This window comes from Castanea sativa, chromosome 1, assembly GCF_040712315.1.
Source record: "Castanea sativa cultivar Marrone di Chiusa Pesio chromosome 1, ASM4071231v1".
NCBI lineage: Eukaryota > Viridiplantae > Streptophyta > Magnoliopsida > Fagales > Fagaceae > Castanea > Castanea sativa.
Genome location: NC_134013.1, coordinates 16,760,261 through 16,782,847, shown reverse-complemented (window position 1 = coordinate 16,782,847; position 22,587 = coordinate 16,760,261). Strand labels below are relative to the sequence as shown.

At 33.0% G+C, this 22,587-nt stretch overlaps 1 protein-coding gene across 2 annotated transcripts; it reads left to right on the top strand.

Annotated features, from left to right (window-relative positions):
- Positions 1-5,667: 5,667 nt before the first annotated feature.
- LOC142610635 (chaperone protein dnaJ 10-like) lies at positions 5,668-19,563 on the top strand. 2 transcript variants are annotated; one of them, XM_075782513.1, is made up of 11 exons: positions 5,668-6,083; positions 6,891-6,950; positions 9,419-9,501; positions 9,662-9,821; positions 13,221-13,347; positions 13,997-14,155; positions 14,717-14,895; positions 14,991-15,071; positions 15,167-15,325; positions 19,043-19,151; positions 19,229-19,563. In XM_075782513.1, exons 1-10 carry the CDS (start codon positions 5,997-5,999, stop codon positions 19,139-19,141), a joined length of 1,194 nt encoding a protein of 397 aa, XP_075638628.1. In that variant the 5' UTR covers positions 5,668-5,996; the 3' UTR covers positions 19,142-19,151; positions 19,229-19,563. The 2 variants fall into 2 exon arrangements, with proteins under 2 accessions (XP_075638628.1, XP_075638619.1); XM_075782504.1 differs by having other exon boundaries at positions 19,043-19,563.
- Positions 19,564-22,587: the final 3,024 nt, after the last annotated feature.

Below are 22,587 nucleotides of genomic sequence, written 5' to 3'. Positions count from 1 at the left end.
GGAAGAGACTAGGACGAGGTCCTTGTGACCAAGGAATGAGACGCTCGTCCAGGGTGTCGGCGATCTCGTCCTTAATAAATTCGTCCATAGACGGAACGACCCATATTCATGAGCTAAGCACACTCGACAAGGGGATCCTAGGACGAGGGTATCATACTTAGAAAAATCTCCGAGTATAATGTGACAATTCCTTATTTTACGCGTAACTTCCAGGTATCCGTTGTAGTACATAACTCCTAAACGGTTATGGAAGTTATTTTTAAATACTTACGCCTCCTTGAATTCAGGAGAGGTTATAATTGCGATAACCGTCTATTAGAACACTATATAAACGCTTATTCAGACAAAGCAAAGGTACGTTTTTTATTGCTCCCAAAAAGTTGGAACTCCAAAAATATAGAGAGAAAACTAACTTTGCCATCGGAGAGTTCTTGGCCAGCAGCCCCGGTCACCTTTGATCGCTTTTCTTTCTTTTTTCAGGCCGTTGAGAGAGCAAGTGGTCCTTTCAAGTCCGAAGCATCCAGCCTACTGATTTTCTTTGCATCATCATATATATATATATATATATTTTTTTTTTTTTTTTTTTTTTTTGCATTCTCAAATACTACTTATTTATTATACCAACTCATTTACAACTTATCCTACATCCCAGCTTTTATTTTTACATACAACCCAATAAAATAATATAGACTACCACACAAAATAATAAAAAGTATTATTCTCTTTCTTTTTCCCCCGTGCACTTTTTCTCTTTACACACAACCACATATTAAAATAATATATATTTTTTACTATTCATAGATTGCAATTTTTTTTTAAGTTTACAAACCTGGATGGAGTGGGTTTTGGGTGGCTTAGGATGTAAAATAGTAATTGGGGTGTGTTTACAGCCCCTAATGCTAGTACTCTAATTTAAGAGCATTAGTATTGGTGTAGGCATTTTACTAAGATGCTAAATTTACCATTAAAATATAACAAAAGTGGGCTACATCAGTGGAGGCAAAGCCAAATTTTTTGGCTTTTGAGCTATAGTGCACAGCCACAGTGCACAACCAAAGATGGCTGCGCACTGTAGCTAAGATGGTAAAAGAAAAAAATAATATCTATATTTCTACTTAAGGGACTTCTTACTGTTTGGACTAGACATTTTTTTGTTCCAAAATATCTATTAAGCCTAAATTTAAGTAGAGATAAAACTTGAGGATAACATAGTAAAAATATATTTTTAACTCTCGCGTGTAACCTTGCCTACAAAATAGGCAATTTTTAACTCCTGTGTGTTAACTCCAGTTGATTTTCAAACTAAGCATACTCCACGTTTTCACTTTTCTATCTTCCTTTTTTTTTTGCTTTCCTTTTTTCCTTTATTAAGACTTGAATCTTTTGTTTTTTGGCATAAAAAATACTCTTTTTTTAATACTAGATGTATATAACACCATTAAGGCATGAGAGAATGCGTAAGTGGTTGAATCTAAACTCTACATGTGGAGCAGCTGCGAGGAAAATGAGAGAAGGTGTTGGCTAAGAGATTTTGTTTTGGTCTATGCTAAAGGCATGATTGCCTTGAGAAAGAAGTGAGATATACACTAGACACAGTACTCAAGCACTCACCAAAAGGGATATAGCGACCTTTCAAGGTTAGAGGCTATGAGGACACCCTTATTGGTTGAATGCATAATGAGTCACCTTAGAGACACGTGTACCAATCACAGTACTCTTGATGTCCCATTTGATGACCAAGACTTGTTTCCCAAGCAGTGGCAAAACTACCTACCTACGGGTCCCAGTGCCATGTTGGCGCAATTCTCATCCCTTAGTCAGCAGATAATATCAAAGCTGTGAAAAGATCCAAAAGAGAATTTGATGACTTGATACCTGTTCTTGTACTCAACCACATTTCTCAGAGTATAAGAGGAGCATGCACTTGTGCTATTAGGGCATGAACCCAAATAGATATTTTGAGATGAAAGTGGATAGTTGATAGGAGAGAAACACAACTTCATTGTAACCGATCTCTTTCTTACATATAATACAAGCTGAGTCGAGCAAGAATGTTATGTTCTTGCTCAAACCGTGATTTTTTATCCCTTCTCTAGAGTTTTTCACGTACATCCTGTATTGTTTTAATAATCAGTTTCTTCTTATTGTTTAAATGCGCATCTTTTTAATGTCCTATCATCGCTTTCTTTATTTCTTTTTTTAGTGTCATGTTAAAACTTGCATTTTTCCGAGCTTTCTCATGTAAATGTACTGTTAGATAACTTATTTCACTTTCATGTATAAGCTAAAATCTAACTTGCACGTACACCCCTTTTCCCTTGCTACTTAATCTCATCTCATGTTTGGTTTTTTTTCCCCCTCAAATCTCTTTATTTTGATTTTGAAGAAAAAAAAGTCCAAAAAAGTAGAGATAAAACTTAAGGATAACATGCTAAAAATGATCTCTAACTCTCATGTAAAACACTGCTTACAAAATAGGACAACTATGACATTAGTTGCTCAACTTCTTCAATTTATTTCTTTCTCAATTCCTCTCAATTCTATGTTCTTTTTCTCTACACTATCATCACCATATTTTATTCAAAACCCAAAAAAGGGAAAACTTTACTTACAAAAACAAAAGTGCAGTTCTGATTGTTCCAGTTTAACAGGTATGTCAATGTACATTACTCTTTTCTATTTTGTTTTTATAAACAAATCAACAGCCTTCTAATTATTTGGACTTTGGGTATTCTTCATTTCTTTATATTCTTATGATTATCCCTTTTTTTAATATGCGTTTGTGGGTTAAAACTTACTCATTGTGTTTCTTTGATTACAATAGTACAATGTTTTTCTTTGATTACTGTTACAATAGAATATAAACTGAATTTATAACACAAACTATGCAATTTGGATAAGTATCAAATTGTGTAAAAGAAATACATAAAAATAAACCTTTACCCAAAAATGTAGTAATTCCTTAAACATTTACCCAAAAAAATAGAAGAGCCTCTAAACATACGCTCTAGTTTTATTAAAAGATATATTATTTTGTTGTGATGGTGGTGGTGGTGGTTATTGATTATTGTAATAGATATATTATTTTATTGTGTTGAACGCTAAAATAAAACTACTGATGTTGGGTGTTTTGTAAAGTGAGGTGGTAAAATAGATAAAGTAGTTCTTGTGGTGTCAAATTGTTAAATTTTTGGCAGCACCAATGCTGATGCTCTAACTTTGGTGGAGCCAAAGGCAAATTTTTTTTGCCTCCTTGCTACTGTGAACTGCCAGTAGTAAGAATGCTAAAAAAAAGAATATTTTATCACTTAGTTGAGTTTCGTAACAGAGAAGGAGCGAGAAAGAAATTAATTAAAAAATGAATAGTGTTTGGCTGATGGTAAAAATAAGATCATTGACGTAGGGTGTGTTGTGGAATTGTGTGTTAAAATAGATAAAAATAGTTTTTTGAAGTGTTAAATGCTAAAATTTTTAGTTCCACCAAGCGGTGTGCAAATATATTTGCTTGACTTACCAACCCACTTGACTCGTAGCCGACCCGCCCACCCCATGCAAGTTATTAAGTTAGGCGGTTTGGATTGGCGGTTTAGAACCCCCGAAATAGCGGATTGGGTTGGGTAACGAATTGAAATATTGTCAACCTGCTACAACCTGACCCGTTCGCTTAATTATAAATAAATAGAATATATATATAAGTTCAAAATTTTTAACGGTATATTTTTTATTTAAAGTTAATCAATTCACCTAATCAATTTTTACACTAATCAATAACAATTCCTTAAAAAAAATATAAAAAGTCAATATTGAAACCCTAAACTCACTTCAATCATGTACTACATACGCTCTATATTTAGCCTTCACCTTCAGCCAATATTGAAGCCTCTCTTTTTTTATTTATTTTTATTTTTTATCCCTTCAATTCTTCACATTCCATTGGCTGTGTACTCTCCTGGACAACCACAAAGGTAATTTTTTTTTTTTTTGGGTCTTGTATTGTTTAATGTTTGTATCTATATTTTTTATTATTATGCTATTTGTCTTTTTGATTTGGCTCCATATATTCTTGTAAATCTACAAAATGATTTTTCTTTTGATCCATTTTATATATTATAAAAAATGTTATGGTATTACATGTAGAGTAATACTACAGTCACAAACTATTTTACAAAATGTTGATGTGACCAATTTTTTATTGATTTTCATTTAGACTTACCATTAATATTACTTTTTTCATTTACTAATAATCACTCATCACATAAGCAGTTTGTAAATTTTTTTGTAAAATAGTTTGTGTCTCTAGCATTATTTTGACATGTAAAGCCAACTATATGTACAAACTCAAATCAATCCACTAAAGATGCAAAAAAATATAAAACGACATGTAACATTAAATTGAAAAGCTAAAGGTCATTTAGTTTCTAATAATAGAGTTAGTTTTACATGTGTAATACTCTTAGTGGTTCTTAACTTTTTATACTTTGTAATACGATTAGTTTGGGCACCAATGTTGGTTATCCTTGTATGTAAGTATATATACTCTAAAGTTTATCAAAAGAATAATGTCAATTCACACAACTTGCATAACCTGTCTAGTTGAAACCACCAAAATTTGTAACTAATCTACCAAATTTAGACTTCAGTGGGTCAGTGGCAGATTGAAAATGTTCCAACCCACTAATGGAAAATTGAATAGAAATATTAGCATTTACATGCCCAATTCGACCTGCGCACACCCCTAGGCCTCCATTGAAGTGGATGCTCTTATGAATGATGATAAAACTTGTTTTTATCATAAAAAATAATAGGTGTTTTAGTATGATAATAAAGAGTTCATAAAGAGCATTGTCTTTAGACCCGGACCGGACTGGGAGGTCGAACCGTGAAAACCGAGAACCGAGATGAAAACTGGTTTTTTAAGCATAAAGAACCGGATTTTCTGTTAATTTCGTGAACTCCTAAAACCATGGTTGGACCTCACGAACCGGACGGTCCAACCTTAGCAATTTTTTTAATTTATAAAAATAACTTAACACAATTTTATTCTACTTAATTAAATTATCCATCTCTTACAAGGAATAAAAAATTATAATTAAAATCCTTCAAAAATATTTAACTTTACTTCAAAAATTAATCATAAATTTTAATATTTTCATGGTTATTATTTTATTTTATTAACTTTCTTATTTAATTATTAAATATATGCTTAAAAATCATTAAATTTTCCTCACATATATAGATATATTAGTCAATTTTGCTAGTTTTATAAATTTAAAATCTATATTTAGGTTTTAATTGATTATTAAATTAATTATGACATCATCACGGTTTGACCTTAGTTCAATCTCAGTTTGACCTCAAAAATCTTAAACCTCTCATTTTTACAGTTTAATGAACGGTCCGAGTTTCAAAACCATGATAAGGAGTGAATTTTATAGAATGAAATTTGAATTTGAATTTTTTATGAAATTTGAATTATTAAATATATTCCTATTAATAATGACACCACCTGAAAATCAGGCCGTTTTGTTGTTAAAAAATTTGTAGTACGGTACTAGTTTAGCTTAGCCATTCAAAATTTTAAACAAATTCAACTTTTTTTCCTCTTGAAAATAAAAGTCTTTTTTTTTTATCAGCAGTAAAAACAAGTCTGTAGGAGTGAAGAGAAACATTGGTTACATTAAACGGACGTGAAAAGCGTGAGAGGGGGAGCGAATGTATTTTTCTCCTGTTCTCGTTCTCACGGTCGCTCTCTCTCTCTCTCTCTCTAAATCATTTTCAGTTACTATATATTTTTGAAAAAAAAAAAAATTTATCCGCAGGTACGTTCTGTTCAGGTTGTGTGAAACCCCGTGTTCCTCAGTTCAGACTACACAGAAAGAAAGAAATTTGAATTGAAATTGAAACTTGATACGGAGTACTAGTCCATACTCCATAGCCAAAAACTGATCTGATCGGATCGGGAAAAAAAAAAAAAACAATTAGAGAGAAAGTCGGAGATGGTGAAGGAGACAGAGTACTACGACGTGCTTGGAGTCAGTCCAACCGCTACCGAGACCGAAATCAAGAAAGCCTATTACATTAAGGTCAAATCATTTCTTCAATTCTTCTTCCTCTTCATTTTTCAGTGTTAACACAATTTGTAATGCTATTTCAATTTACACTTACCAATTTCTTTTTTACCGATCGGCGATTTCTCTCAGATAGATTTTTTAGGGTTGTCTAAGTAATCTTGATTTTATTTTAGTTTAATGGATCCACGCTGCTATGGTGTTTCGTATTCCAAAAATTTCTCAGTTGTTTTCCTTGAACGTTTCCCAGAGTTGACTTTCCCCTTTTAAGTCTTGTTCTTTAAGTATTTTCTTTCTCAGCTTTCTTAATTACTTGGAGTAGCAGTTAAACTATCTGATCTAATGACTCATTAATTTCCTTTTGAAACACTGAAATTTAATTTAATAGCCTAATTAACTTTTTTTTTTTCATTCTGTTTTATTTTGTTTCTTGGCCTGAAATTTTTCATCCTTGCTTGATTGGTGAATTGGTTTGATATGTCAGCAGCAAGTTTCAAAAAGCAGAAAAAGGAATGTATATGTGTTCAAAAATGTTCGATTTACTTGATAGGGATCTTTCATTAATTTGGCCATAACTGTTGAAGTGTATAAGAGTTGCAAAAAAAATGCGGTTGGAAGAGCGTGTTATCTGATGTTTTCATATGCCGCGACTCTAGACTAATTATCTCATCATAAATTACTTGCTCCATATGCGTGCGTGTGTGTGCGCGTGCATGCGGATAATTGACTCATGACATGCTATGTTAAAACAGTTAAAGATCACTAGCTGGAAATGGATGGATTCTATACCTCTTGTGGATCATATTTCTTTCTTGCTTGCAGGCACGACAGGTTCATCCTGATAAAAACCCAAATGATCCTCTTGCAGCACAAAATTTTCAGGCAAGATTTTACTAACTCATTATCGAATATTGTATTTTATCAAAAATGTTTGATGCAAGTGGTGTTACTTATGCCTGCAAGAAACAAAAGCTTGTGTCTGAACAGATTCCAAAATTCAATGATTTCTTACCAAACCAAACATGATTCTTTTTATTCATTATCTCGGCCTCTCCTGAGCAAACAAATAATCCTCAGCAACATCGGTTTCTTCTTGTATTCCTTTCTTTCAATCCAAATAATTCTTCCTCTTATTATTTGTAAGTATTGATTCAGGTAGAAGGCGGGAGGGGGTGTTGAAATACCCATTTCTCCAATAAAATGATATATAATAAAATAAAGGGTCCAAATCATTTGATGACATGAATGTTCTGTAGAGGGAAAATTTCACCAATGATCTCTATCTGAACTGGCACTTTCTCGGGTGTGTGTGTGTGAGAGAGAGAGAGAGAGAGAGTTACTATCGATTTAGAATGATTTTTGTACTTACAAAAAAAGATTAACAAGAATTAGATTGTGTACTATGTTGTGGAGTTTGAATGCTATGGCTTTCAAACTTTGACAATGATCATCCCACAAAGCAAAGTACATCAATTAGAACCATCTTTATCTCTTTTCATATAACAAGCATAGTGAAGTTTAAACATATTTTAGAACATCTTGGTGTTAGCATTGACCTAACGTTAGTTATGCCAACCTCTGTAAAATAAGCCGAGTTACTTTCCTTTAGTCAGCACCACCAAACAATCATAAGCTCAACCTTGCTGAGATCAAGTCTACTTTTAAAGAAACAAATAAATTAACTATTGAAATCAAGAGCATGCATATTATATATATATATGTGTGTGTGTGTGTGTGTGTGTGTGTGTGTGTGTGTTTGTGTGTATATATATATATATATATTCTAGCGTAAAGATTCATATAACAACTATAGTGAAGTTTAAACATATTTTGGTACAACTTGGTGTTGTCACTGACCTGATGTTAGTTATGCCAAGCTCTCCAAATAAGCCAAGTTACTTTTCTTGGTCTGCACCATCGGGCAATCATAAGCTCAACTTCTCTGAAATCAAGAGTCTAGTTTTAAATAGACGAACAAACTAACTATAAAAATCAAGAGCATACACTAATATAAATCTATTTTAGCATAAAGATTGTCACTTCAATGAATAGTCTTGATTTCTTCCCCCTACTTTTATGGTTGGTTGTTAAGGACATGAGTTTTGTAGCCTTTTAATACAGTATTATTATCTTTTATTTTGTTGTTGTTATTGTTACTAAAAAAAAGTCTCCTAAGATCGTCATGCATGTTGGTCCCCTTATCCCTAGTGTTTCTAAAGTTAGAAGTGAAAGGTGAGGCATATTTTTTTGTATGAGACTTTTAATTTGAATTTTGTAAAGTTAAATTAGAAGAAAGATAATCAGCGTTGCTTAATTTAGTATAAATCATTTGCACTTATATATACACACATATATATATATATATATATATATATATATATATATATATATCAGGTTAACTTTTCATATTTCTGAAACTTCTGCTAAGAGGATGCTTATCATTAATAAAGTGATTATCAATATATCATTCTCAAGTAATTTATATGAGAATTGTGCACAGATGTACGCCCAACATTTTGAAATCAAAGAGAATTGAAAAATTTATTCCAATTAGGCTTATGTCTCATGAGCTAAAGCACAAATTTGACTGCCTTGGCTCGTGGATGCATGTCTAACAAACTGCCCTGGCTCATGTTTTCTATGCCAAACAAGACAGCACCATTTTGTATATGCGTGTCTATATATACATATATATATATATATATGTATGTATGTATTTATTAATGCCTCTAGGCATTTTAAATTGCCTTCAATTTAGCATCAGTCAAGTATTGTAGAATTTTAGGTATTTACTATGTGTGTTTTCAACTATCATGGGAAGAGAATATGAAAATTTGGAATTGAGACCTTGTTTTTATGCTTGTGTAAAATTTAGGAAGTGTTTTAGGTCTCTACCATGGTTGTGGAATGCTACAACTTAATGTCTCCTTTATCACAAAAATTAATTTTAAATATTTGTTAGCATCTTGGGAAATGTCATTCAACTTCTTGGCATTTGGGACTGTCAAGACATGCATTTCTTTAGGTTCCATGCTCACATGTATATAAAAAGAAAAACTTAAAGTTTGGTAAGAATGCTCTATTGGGCCTTGGACCTTTGGAGTTTTGTTTAGCTCAATTGGACCTTCTCAATCTTCATATGACTAAATTTTAAAAGAGTTACATTATTATGGCTGTATTCCACAAACGTTGCTATCAAAAGAAAAACCCCTTTAAGTGGTCAATTGCATGGACAGATTTGTGGAAGCAAGCATAAGAACATTAGGAAATGGAATTGTTACAATCTTAGTGTGTTTAGTTATTATTTTGAACCATTAGTTATATTTTGTATGTTATTCATTTGGATTCAGGTATTGGGTGAGGCATACCAAGTTCTGAGTGATCCCAACCAACGGCAAGCATATGACACTTACGGGAAATCAGGAATCTCAACGTTAGTTTCTTGTTTTTAATTTATGAATAGATAAATTTCAAGGTTGATAGGGTGTCTGACTTTTGTACGATATACATGTAGATTTTAGTAGAAGTTCCTGTCAAAATTTATTATATATATATTTTCCTGATATGAATCGCATGCTTGCTTCTTATTGCAGTGACACAATTATCGATCCTGCAGCAATCTTTGCAATGCTTTTTGGCAGTGAGCTTTTTGAGGAATACATAGGTCAGCTTGCCATGGCATCAATGGCTTCACAAGACATATTCACAGAAGGGGAACAGTTTGATACTAAAAAATTGCAAGAGAAAATGAGAGTATGATTTCACTATACCTCACCATTTGGATCTCTTAAAATTTTTTTTTTACAGGACTTTATGTACTTCTTTTCTATTTTGTGCCTGTTTCTAAGATCTTGTTACTTTTTCAGAAACATGAAGTTGGGTCTATAATAGCAACTAGCTTGAAAATGATTTAACAAAAAGAAGGGAAAGAGAGTTTGAAAGCTAGTAACAGTGATTTTCTTTCAAAACTGATGGTGTTAGACATAAATCTACATATAAAATATGGTTAAATTTGTTTTGTGCTTGTGATCAACCCCATTAGTTATGCATCACGAAGGTGATTGATGCAGGATAAGATCTGGAGAGGGGAAAAAAGCTTAAGTACTATTCATTCACACCATATGGTGGTATTAATATGGTATATTTTATGTTATTCAAGGGTAGTTGATGTAGGATAAATTGGGAGAATTTGTCTAGGTGTGGTTGTAATGGGATTAGGATTAGGAGGATATATGGAAATAGGATTTAGAGTTGTTGAAAAAAGGGTTATGGAGTTTTGTTAGGAATTAAAAGGTGGTTTGATGAGTTATTTGATGGTTATTTGGAAGAAGAAAGTGTGGGGTTTACAGTTTTGATGGGTAAAAGAAAAGGCCTGATTTGGGGTTGTAAGGAAGAAGAAAAAGAGAGGGTTTTATTGTGTTCATGGGCTGTTGGAATAGTACTGTGAACAATCGCACAAGAAAGAGAAGAAGAACAAGAAAAAAAAGAAGAGAAATGGCCGAAGGAACACACAAAAACCAACATGCTTCTATGTTCAAAACTCTCAATAATTTTATTAATCAACTTCTCTTTGAATACATTGAACACAATTACACAAATAGGTATGATACACTTTTTTGTACTAGTAGTATTAGGGCTGTTAATTTAACTAGTAAACTAAAACCTAATAAAAGACTAATTTGGACTCAAAGAAAATAAAACCTAAGATCTTGTAGACAATCCTAGACTCAATTAAACCATCATAATATCTATAATTCTCAATAATTGTTGAAATTACTGATTTGCCCTTGACTACAATACTGACCATACTAATAATAAAAACCCAAATAAAAAACTGTTTTAAATCTAAAAGACTCACACACCTTTAAAACCAAACAACTTTTACTTCAATTGGACTTCACATGTAGACTCCATAAAATAATTCTTGAATGGGCAAATTTGAAAGTAATATCAAATCATCAATCTTTCATGGTTGCATCAGTCTCCCTCATTCAGAAAAAAGCTAGACCTTGATTTTTAAATTGTTTAGAGTATAAGAACCTTCAAACTTGAAAATTGCACCAACTCTTCAATCACAGCCAGAAACATTAAGGATGACAGACTTTTCTTTCCTACCCTATTATTAAATTCATCTGGAATGATGAAATCAATGACTAGAGGAATTTTTAACTTGAAATCCTTCTTGAATTTATCTATAGTAGTATCATTAAAATGATTAACCTTATGCTCATTTTTCTCCTTTGTGGTCTTCGTTGCCCATATAATGGATTCCTTTGGCTGTTCTTGAAGTTGGACTTGTGGTGAATTGTAAGGCTGGGTTTCTCTCTTTAATAAAACACCTGAGGATTTGAACCAATACCCAATTGAGGTTGCTGTAGCAGCAAACATATGCCATTATGGCCCCATATAGGTAGTAAGGCTGCCATGCATTGATGATCCCAATAATTATTGTCCTCTTCTAGCATCTTCTTGTTCCTTTTGGGGATTATGCTAATTGCTGCTTAACATAAAAAAGGATAGAGAAGAACGACATGGGTTTGGTTGGGGTAATGATGCCGGACCGTTAAGAAGTTAAGCACTATACTAGGTTTCTTGATTTCTTGAATAAGGATTGATGTTTTAGAGTTTAGGTTAGAAAAGAATGAATGTTGACGGCTATTTGGGGCTGAAATAGGGGATAAACAGAAAATAACATAAATAAAACACTAAGCAATCACACCTAGGTCTTCCTAAGCATCACACACCTCAGAGAAGTTTGCATCACACAAACAAAGCTTAAAATAAGCTGCTGAATTTTTTTAATCAATCACAATATATTCTGAAATAACGTGACTACAAAAGAGCCTTTATATAGAGGCTATAGTTATCTTTTTCCTAGTAGGACTTGGACTCTAAATAATCTATTCCTAGAATTAATAGGAATACTAATAATAATTAAATAAAAGACTTAATAATAAGTAAACATAAAATAAGACTCATGGGCCTTTGGTACTGCCAAAGACAGCCCATTCCAAAATTCTGGAAATTACCAAATTGCCCTTATTCTAATAGAACTTAATTAAAACTGATCCAACAGCTTCTCAATCTAAAAGACTCAATACTAATAACTAAAATGACCTAACGAAGGTGCTAAGAAGGTCCAACATCAAAAGTAGACCACAATTCTTGAATCTTTGTATATTTAATATTTTTTCCCTTGAGCTCTTCCTTGTCCTCATCAGGTAATAAAGTAGGCAATTTTCTCCTATTAAAGTCCTTTAATGTCTGTTGGCATGTGTGTGTGTGTGTTTTAATATTTTTTCTTTCTTTCTTCAATGTGTTTTTTCATTTAGTTTTTGTTAAATGGTAATTGGTTTAGAGACATGCAGTTACATGATTCCTTTCCTTGTATGTTCTCCTTTAATTAATGTGTATGTGTAATCACATGCCTGGGGAACATTTTAGAGCTGACAACTTCCTTTGATGTTTGCATTAGAGTAAGGGTTTTGTGGAGAAAAATGCAACAGGTCCCCTAAAAGGTTCGACCCCACCCCCACCCAAAAAAAACTTCCTAAAAAGTAAAATGTTTGGAATCCTTGTTTCCCTTATGTTCATTGAAGGTTTTCATTTGGTTTCTTGAAATTTGCACATCTAGAGGCTGAGGGCCTTCTACCAAACACTTGCACCCTTCATTATAACGGGTGTTGTTAGATAAAATGATTGAATTTACCATTTTCTAAAAACTTAAACTTTTGGGACAACCTTTAATTTATCGTGGTATTGGAGCAGAAGGTCCTATGTTCAAACCTGTCTCACCTTACCTCCCCCATTATAAAATTTTTTCATAGTTGAGCCCCACTTATAAGGGAAGTTTAAGCCCACATGTGAAAGGAGGGGAATGTTAGATTAAATGATTAAATTCACCATTTGGTAAAAAAAAAAAAAAATTTAGGGATAACTAGTAATTTATCAGGGGTTGTCGATGAGGTCATGGGTTCTAGTCCAATGTGTGTGTGAATTTTCTACCCCACAACCCCCCCCCCCCCCCCCTCTCCCCTCAAAGAAAAAACACTTAAAAGAGCTGTTGGTTTTATGGCTGTTCATTTTAAAATTTGCAAATTACAAACCCTGATCTTCATTTAGATTATTTCCCCAAAATTTTCATTTCTACAGGTTGTTCAGAAGGAAAGAGAAGAAAAGCTTGCACAAATACTGAAAGATCGACTAAAAAAATATGATGAAGACAAAGTGGAGTTTATCAGACATGCTGAAGCTGAAGTGACGAGGCTATCCAATGCAGGTAATCCTTGCCTTTATTCTTTTGATGGGTACTTTGTTAGTGCAAGTGCTGGCCTTTCTATATGAAGCTACATTATGCTATTTGATAACTTGCAAGTCAACTAGGTATATTGGGTAATTTAATCTATAGGTTAAGTCAGGTGTGCATTCATTGTGAATATATGTGTGTGTGTATATATATATATATATATTCACACACACACACACACATATATATACACATATTTAAGTTACGCACCTAATGTGTCTTGAATCCATGACTTCAACCTCCACCTAGGACATGCAAGGTGAAGAGGTGCCATTAAAAAAAAAATTACATCTGTCATGTATTTGATTATCTGCATAATTAATCTATATATATGCTAGATTGTTGGCCTGGTTATCTTTGAAAGGAGGTTTTTCTGCAAGCTTTTAATATCAGCAAGCAATTCTTGCATTGGCATAGGGTACATATGCATAAGATCAATTTGAGGATATACTTCCTTGTTCATTGTATATAATTTTTATATCTTTACTGATGCAATTGCATAGGGTTCTTTCTGATTCATTTTGTTGTCTGGTTTCTACAAGTTATATAGCATTTTTTTAATCTTTTTTTTTTCAGCTAAAAAGGGTTCTTCCTGATTCATTGTATTTTCTTTTTCCTACAGCTTATGGTGTTGATATGTTGAGTACAATTGGCTATATATATGCAAGGCAGGGAGCTAAAGAGCTAGGGAAGAAAGCTATATATTTGGGTGTGCCATTTATTGCTGAATGGTTTAGAAACAAAGGGCATTTTATTAAGTCCCAAGTAACAGCAGCAACAGGTTAGTATATATTGCTGGCTTTTATAGCCATTAGCCAATGGCCATGTCTAAATGTCATTTGATGGTGTCTTGAGTTCTACCCTTTGACTTGATCCTTCTGTCATACTCACTGAGGAGCCTGGGCAAATCTAATCTGACCTGAATGTATGTAGCCCAATCCATAGCATATTTCTATGCGGGTCTTAGTTAAAAAGGATTAGGTTATTTTGGTAAATACATTCAACTAACTCCAACCATTTTACCTATTAATATTTTATAAGATTTCACAAAACCCCTATCACTTAGTTTTTTTTAACTTTTCGGAAATATATTAGCTGATCAATTGAAATTGATTAAATTTTCCTTCTGTGGACATAGGCTAAAGGTTGAACCATTAGATTAGCATTATTTTTACTTATGATTACTATTTGTTCTTGAAAAACCCTACATCTGAGCCTCGTTAGAATGCCATGGTAACTCTATTAGTCTGTGTGTACGTGCTTGATTGTGCATTAGTGTCACTATACCTAGGGAAATATTTGTATATGCTGATGAATTGTTGTTTCTTGCTGGTGGCTCTAGGTGCAATTGCTTTAATTCAGCTGCAGGATGACATGAAAAAGCAACTCAGTGCAGAAGGAAACTATTCTGAGGAAGAGCTTGAAGAATACCTAAAGTCACACAAAAAAGTGATGATTGATTCCCTGTGGAAGCTGAATGTAGCTGATATTGAGGCCACTCTTTCCCGCGTTTGTCAGATGGTTGTTTCTCTACCCTTGTTATTTTTGGCAGTTGGCTGACACTGAGATGCTGGGTCGAAGTTTGTTTTGTGTAATCTGTACACTTTTTATCTTAGGTTCTTCAAGACAGCATTGCCAAGAAGGAGGAGCTCCGTGCGCGAGCTAAGGGGTTGAAAACTCTTGGTAAAATCTTCCAGGTATTTTTTTGTGGTGCCTTTTTCCATAATTTGATGTGGTTATTATCAAAATTCTTATATTAGATGGCTAACAGAAGCTGTGGTTTCATTTATAGAGGGTTAAATCAACCAATGGGAATGAGAGTGAAAATCTGCCACATGGTACAGTACATAAATTGAATGGAAGCGAAACAAGTTGTGATGCTACTTCTCCTAGTATATCACCAAAATCTTCAAATGCTGAAGAGTCATCTTATTCCACAATATCATCACCGGTATCTTTCTTTCTCCCACACCTAAGCTCATGCAATTTTTTTTTTTTTTTTAATTAATACAATACAATTCAGGCTTAGTGCCAAATAAGACGACTTATAGTAACTATGAAAATAGAAAATTCTATGGTTTTTCTTGTAGAATTTCATGAAATATCTTTTCAACTTTTGAATATCAGAGGATGTTAACTTGTGTAGCATATGAGAAAACAAATAAATGAAAAGTTGCAATCAAGGTTAACTGGTTCTGATGCAAAATCGGGAGGATAGATGATGTAAGACAACCTAGGCTTCCCACCTAGATTAGTCCTACCGTAGAACCTTAGCCTTCCCACCTAAGGTGTTTGGAGTCACCACCAAACAAATCAATGCAAATAATCTCAATAATAATAATAATAGTCTGTAAAATACAAAAGGAACCATCTGGAGCTTTATATACAGCTTTCAGGAATCACAATAATAAAGATTAACTCTCCTAAACAAATCCTAAACAATCTCAAATACTAATACAATAATCCTAACAATTTCAAATACTAATCCAATACTAAAGATAAACCCAAATAAAGATAACATAAATGATAAAGATAATCTCAACAGATTTGCTATCATGTGGTGTCCGCACCAACTCCCCTAGGGTGGGAGAAACTCGACCCTGTTGAGTAAAGCTCATAAGGATCAAGTGACATCAAAATAAGCTTCATCAAGCCACAAGCTCACTGGGTCAGCATGGCGCCTCCATCGACGCTCATATGTGCGGGTGATAGGAGGTAAAGATAAACCCAAATAAAGATAACATAAATGATAAAGGTAATCTCTACAGATTTCTATCATGTGGTGTCTGCACCAACTCCCCTGGGGTGGGAGAAACTCGACCCTGTTGAGTAAAGCTCATAAGGATCAAGTGACATCAGAATAAGCTTCATCAAGCCACAAGCTCACTGGGTCAGCATGGCACCCCCGTTGACGCTCATATGTGCGGGTGATAGGAGGTAGAGATGAGGTGGTAGCAAGTGTATCCAAGTAAGCCTCCAAAAGAGTAGGATCAAGCTGCTGCAACTCCTCTTTGGTGATCCATGTACAATCAGAAAGGTTGCCTCGCCAACGAACCAAGAAGCGCTGAACTGTTCCATCCCTAGTGAAAAGAGACTGCTCATCCAAAATAACATCAATAATATCTTTATGTGCCTTTTGGAAACAAGATGGTGTAGGGCTAGGGACAGGGTTAACCAAAGAAGAAGAGGGTGGATCATCAAAAGGGTCATAGGGAATAACTACTGGACCTTTAAAATCAATTAAATTAGCAATATTAAAAGTAGAACTAATACCATAATCTGAAGTTATATCAATCACATAAGCATTAGATCCAAGTTTCTTTAATACCTTGAATGACCCAGCATTGCGGGCCTGCAGTTTCTTAACGGTTCCCGAAGGATACCATTCAAGCCTGATATGAATCATAACATAATCTCCTACATCAAAGTCTAAATGACGTCGATGTAAATCAGCCTGAATCTTATACTTAATATTACTAGCATGAATTTGTTTGTTGATCTATTTATGTAGTTCATGCATGTGACTAGCAAACTCTACTGCAGACACAGAAACCCTATCATGTGAGGACATTGGGAGAAGGTCTAAAGGTCTCCTAAGTGTATAACCATGAACAACTTCAAATGGACTCATACCTATGGACCTATTGACTAAGTTATTGTATGCAAATTAGGCTACAGGGAGTATAGATTCCCAAGTCCTACCATTCTCACCTATGTGACACCTCAAAAGATTTCCTAGACTCCTATTTACAACCTCAGTTTGACTATCAGTTTGAGGATGGTATTCTGTGAAGAATTTCAACTTTGTTCCCATCGTGTGCCAAAGGGTCTTCCAAAAATAGCTCATGAATTTAACATCCCTATTTGACACAATTGTTTTAGGTAACCCATACAACTTAACAATCTCATCAAAGAAAATCTTGGCTACCTTAGATGCATCAGACGTCTTAGAGCATGGAAGAAAGTGAGCCATCTTAGAACAAGTTGATGTAGGACAACCTAGGCTTCCCACCTAGATTAGTCCTACCGTAGAACCTTAGGCTTCCCACCTAAGGTGTTTGGAATCACCATCAAACAAATCAATGCAAATAATTTCAATAATAATAATAATAATAATAATAATAACAATAGTCTGTAAAATACAAAAGGAACCATCTGGAGCTTTTTATACAGCTTCCAGGAATCATAATGATAAAGATAAACTCTCCTAAACAATCTCAAATACTAATACGATAATCCTAACAATCTCAAATACTAATCCAATACTAAAGATAAACCCAAATAAAAATAACATAAATGATAAAGATAATCTCTACAGATGTGCTATCATGTGGTGTTTACACCAATAGAATTTCAGGAAGTTAGAAGATTTCAGAATCTGATGCTGCTCCCCATCAAGTAGGCAGAATTCTTGGCATGGGCAGTGCCATGTATAGTTCAGGGGGTTCAAATGAACACCCTGAGCTAGCAATTTATATAAATATATATATATATATATATATATATATATATATAATATTTTGTTTTTTTTATTTGACCCTCTAAATAAAAATTTGAACATTCTGACTCTAAATTTTTATAAAACCCACTTGAAATAAGTTTAATTATGGTCATCTTAACAATATTTTGATTTTTTTAAGTACAAAAAATGCCTAACAACAATCCAATTTTATCTAAAATCTGGGAGAAATAGTAAGCCCAACAACAAAGTAAATTTTTTTTTTTCATCTAAAATTGTTTTAAAAAGCCCATTTAGATCTTAATAAATTTGAAATAAACTAATGGAAAATTCATAGTTTACATTGTACTATCGTTGTAATATTTACATTATTTCTAAACAAATGTGTACAATATTGTATAGTTTTTTGCAAATATGTGTAGTATAATTATCTATAATATAAATCTTACATTGATAGTATAATGTAAACATATAATCGTCATAAACTAATAAAGAAAAGTATTTTAAGCATAATTAAAATTCACTTAACAACAACAATTAACATGTTCATTATATTAAGAAATTATGTCTAATGAACTTATAGTTTATTTCTTATCTATTATTAGTACGTACTATAAACAAATTTGTAATAAGAAAGTCATTTAGACCATAAGATTCACATTTTACCTAAGAAAGCCATTTAGACCATAAGATTCATATTTTATTTAAGATGTATCTTCTTACGGACCCCCTTAGAAAAAAATCCTAGACCCGCCACTGATTCTTGGTGCATAAACTTCTGTTATTTTAGTAGCCAATGAGTTCTGGCTCAAATGACATCTTCTTTTGCAAGATTAGGATGGAGGGTGAGGCTGCAGGATTAAAACGCACTCTGTGAGTAACTTACCAATAAAACAAAATGACTCTATGCTCTGAAGTCATGGAGACTACAACAAGAAACAAAGAGCTTTTTGTTTATTAGGAACGTAATGATTGCCAAAGCTAAACAAATTGAAAATGATGGTGATTTTAGATCATGATTGAACACAATAAACAAATTGAAAATGATGATGATTTTAGATCATGATTGAACACACAATATCATAATTTTGTCAAAGATGGTGTCAATTAACTTATTCTTTGAGATGAGAACCCTTGTGCATCCACTCGTCTTAATCTGTATCACCTAATTATCCTCTCTTTTGCTTTTGAAACAATTGCACGTGCTAGAGCCCCTATGTGCAGACCCCCAACGTTGGAGACTCACTGCTTCCAATGCCAACAGCACCACCTGGTGCGCTAAGACACCATTCAACTGGCAAGGATTGAGGATGGAAAGGTTTGATATCTCGTTTGAATTGCTTGTCATGTATAAATACCCTATCATATGTATCAATGTTGTGATTGTATGAGTAGATGATTGTGCCGAAAAGCACATCCCGCATTTGGCTGAGCAGGCGTGCTGTCATGTATCCATGGAAGACAAATAATTAAGTACATGAGGGAGGAGATGGTTGTAGAAGGTAGTGTTTTTCATTGTCACCAGCTGGCTGCGATTGGTGACCACTTTAATGTGAATGATGTTTTTTGATGGAGTGGCATTCTTGTATTTTGGTGTTACAGTTTCAATTTTAGTTTCAAAGATGTTGCTTTGCTTAATATTTATTTTAGTCATTTGTAGATCAATGTATTACCCGATAATTCAGACAAAGAAGTTAAGAAATCATAAACGACTCTTGCCTTTTTATAAATCAATGTGGTGCTTAAAGTTGTCTTGCTTTTCTGAAATTGAAGGCTGAGAAAACGAGAGGTTGCATGAAAGCCCAACGTGGAGGTAGACGAGACCAGACGAATGGCTGTGCCACGGCCACCTCAAATGGCAATTTGCAGTGAGTGAGAAGAAGACGACAACATTATATATATGCGTTGTCTCTCTTTTCACGCACTTTCAACCCAAAATAATCTAATCAAATGGGAACTCCTGGCCAGATGGGGTTTCCCCCACGAAATCTTTTCCTGCTTTCGTTTGGTATCACATCGGATAGGGTTTTTTTTTGCTTGGGCTTGTTAGAAAAGTTTTTTTTTTTTTTTTTTACTTTAATTTTTATTAGGACAAAATTTAGTTACAAAATTGGTTATAACCAAAGTTATAATCTTATTCAATAAAATAAATATTATTACATATTTTGAAAATCTAATTGTTGAGTTGTATGTTCTTTATCTTCTTAATACACGTAAAATTTTGTATCAAACAGATATTATTTATTATATAATTTATATTTTATGCATAATTTTAAATTGTAAAAACTAGCAATTTAAACAATTTATTAACAACATAACTATTGATATTCAATTTTTTAGAAATTTTGCAAATATAAAGAATATAATAAGAAGATGTAATCCAATGTGGATTGCCAAAATTCACCTTTAATGAAAAAATATTGAGTATGGCTACAACCAATTTTATAGTCAAATTTTGTCATTTTTTATTATAGTACTCTCTTTGTCCCATTTTATTGGGTCTATTTAGAAAATATGACTTTTTATATACGAAGGTACAAGTTTTCAAAACTACACTTTAAATTAAATTTTTTAAAAGAAATGTATTGACTTTTTAAATAAATCAAATAATTTGTTAGAAAATTCATTTATTGGCTTTATAAGGACTTTATTTTTTGGATATCTCAAAAATGGAATAGGGACTTTAACATTTGAGACCGATGAAATATTTAATAAAATATAATTATACCTAAAAGGTATAACTTTAAAATTTTGTACATAAACACATTATTGAGTTAGACTCATTAAGTAGTTGAGGTTAAATCAAGGCTTGAGATTGGTTGGTTTATTAAACAAATGAACATAAACGAATCTTTTCTAGATCCAAGCCCAAGTTATTCATAAATAACTTAGTTCATTTATAGTTCTAATTGTAGGCATTCCATTTAAACTATAAGAGTGTTTGTGATGTGCATCATAAACTACAATTAACACTATTTTTATATTCATTTTGGTTGTATTAGTTTCGGGTGAAAATATTATTTTCTTCGTTTTAAGATGTCTGGCCTAGTTGAATATTTGTAAGATATAAGCCACTGAGGCGTAAATTGTTTTATGTTTTTAAAGGGTGTAAAACAATTTACAACCTAAATAGAACCTAGTTAAATGATCAACCATGACCAAAGAACCTAACTAAGTCACTGTTGTCACTCTCCACCCACACAACCCAACCACACCTTGTCGCTAGTCATCCCTAAATAACCCAAAAACGTCTTCATTCTTGCTCCACTATTGCATATTACCTCATCGTTGCTCCTCACCGTTGTTGATTGCCTCGTCACTACTTTTCACCTCATGGATGGGCCCCCCATCACAGATCAACCCACCTCCGCCATGCAAGCCACCCTTGTCACAAATCCACCTAGCCCTATTGCTGCTCCTCATCTCTCAAATTAAGTTACCTTTGTCATGTACTAATTCACCTCTGTCACGCAACTCACCCATTAAAAATAAAATTTTGATAAGTTTTGACCTATTTAAATTTTTAAACAAGGTTTTTATGTGTAATTGTTTCTATGTATGATGAATGAATTTGGGTTATGATAGTGGCGTTTTCTAGCTGTGTTTTCAATGCATTTCACCACTAATGAATACAAAAAATATTTTTCCGATGTGTAACCAAACACCATAAAATAAATTGTTTTCTCAAAAAATGTCCAACTTCATTTGAAAAAAACATTTTATGCTGAAACAAATGCACCCTTAACATGTCTATATAACATTATTCAAATCATTGTCCAAATCAACATGTTAATGGGCAATTATTGACACTCAACTATAGAAGCATTTGCAATCTATGCCATAAACTACAAAATTCTCATAATCAATGACTTAATTCAAGATTGATTTGCTCACTAATACATCAGTTTATGCAGTAATTTGAAATGTGGGGTGACATCATAAATTTATCTCAAATTATAATATTAATTGCAAAGTTTGATACACATTACAAATATCCATATGGTTTAAAGAAGAATAATTATTTTCATTCTACTATAGATATTTTTTCTCTAAATAATTCTAAATGTTCAAATCTTATATAAAGTCTTCTCAAGATTTTTTTTTTGGTTAACAAAGTCTTCCCAATTTTAAGTTGTATTTGTTTCTCAAAAAAAAAGTTTAAGTTGTATTTTTTATTGAAAAAGATGAAAAGTTATACCACAAATAATAAGTTACAATGAGATGAGAGACTAAAATTGAAATGCGGATCAAGCTAGTTTCTTGAGATGATTTGCGCCCTATTAGTAGTATTACAAGCGCAAAGGGGTTATTGGTTTCGCCATCCCTATGGTACAATAAACCTAACCGTCCACTAAACACCATACAAATTTGCACAAATTTATAGGGTAGAAGCTCCACAAATTTACACCTCTCGTCTTACCTAGAAAATATGAAGGATTTTATTTTCTTTTGTTTAATGAGCGGGATGATGTAAGAAAGTAGGTGGCGATGGAAGGACTAGGAGAGTAAGAAAGAAACTTGTTTTTTCAGTGGTAAGAATAGATCCCATGGGGGGTGCTCTTTGTAGGTCTAGCCTTCTATCCTAGGACTAGCCGACTAGGAAAGAAATAAAACTAAAGAAACATACTAAAATCAACCCCCATTAACTTAGGGTGGCTTGTTACATGTGTTTAAACATATATTTTCAGTTTTTAAACAATATTAAATGCATTTTTACATTTTTTTTCGTCCACATGTATTTCTAAAAAATATAA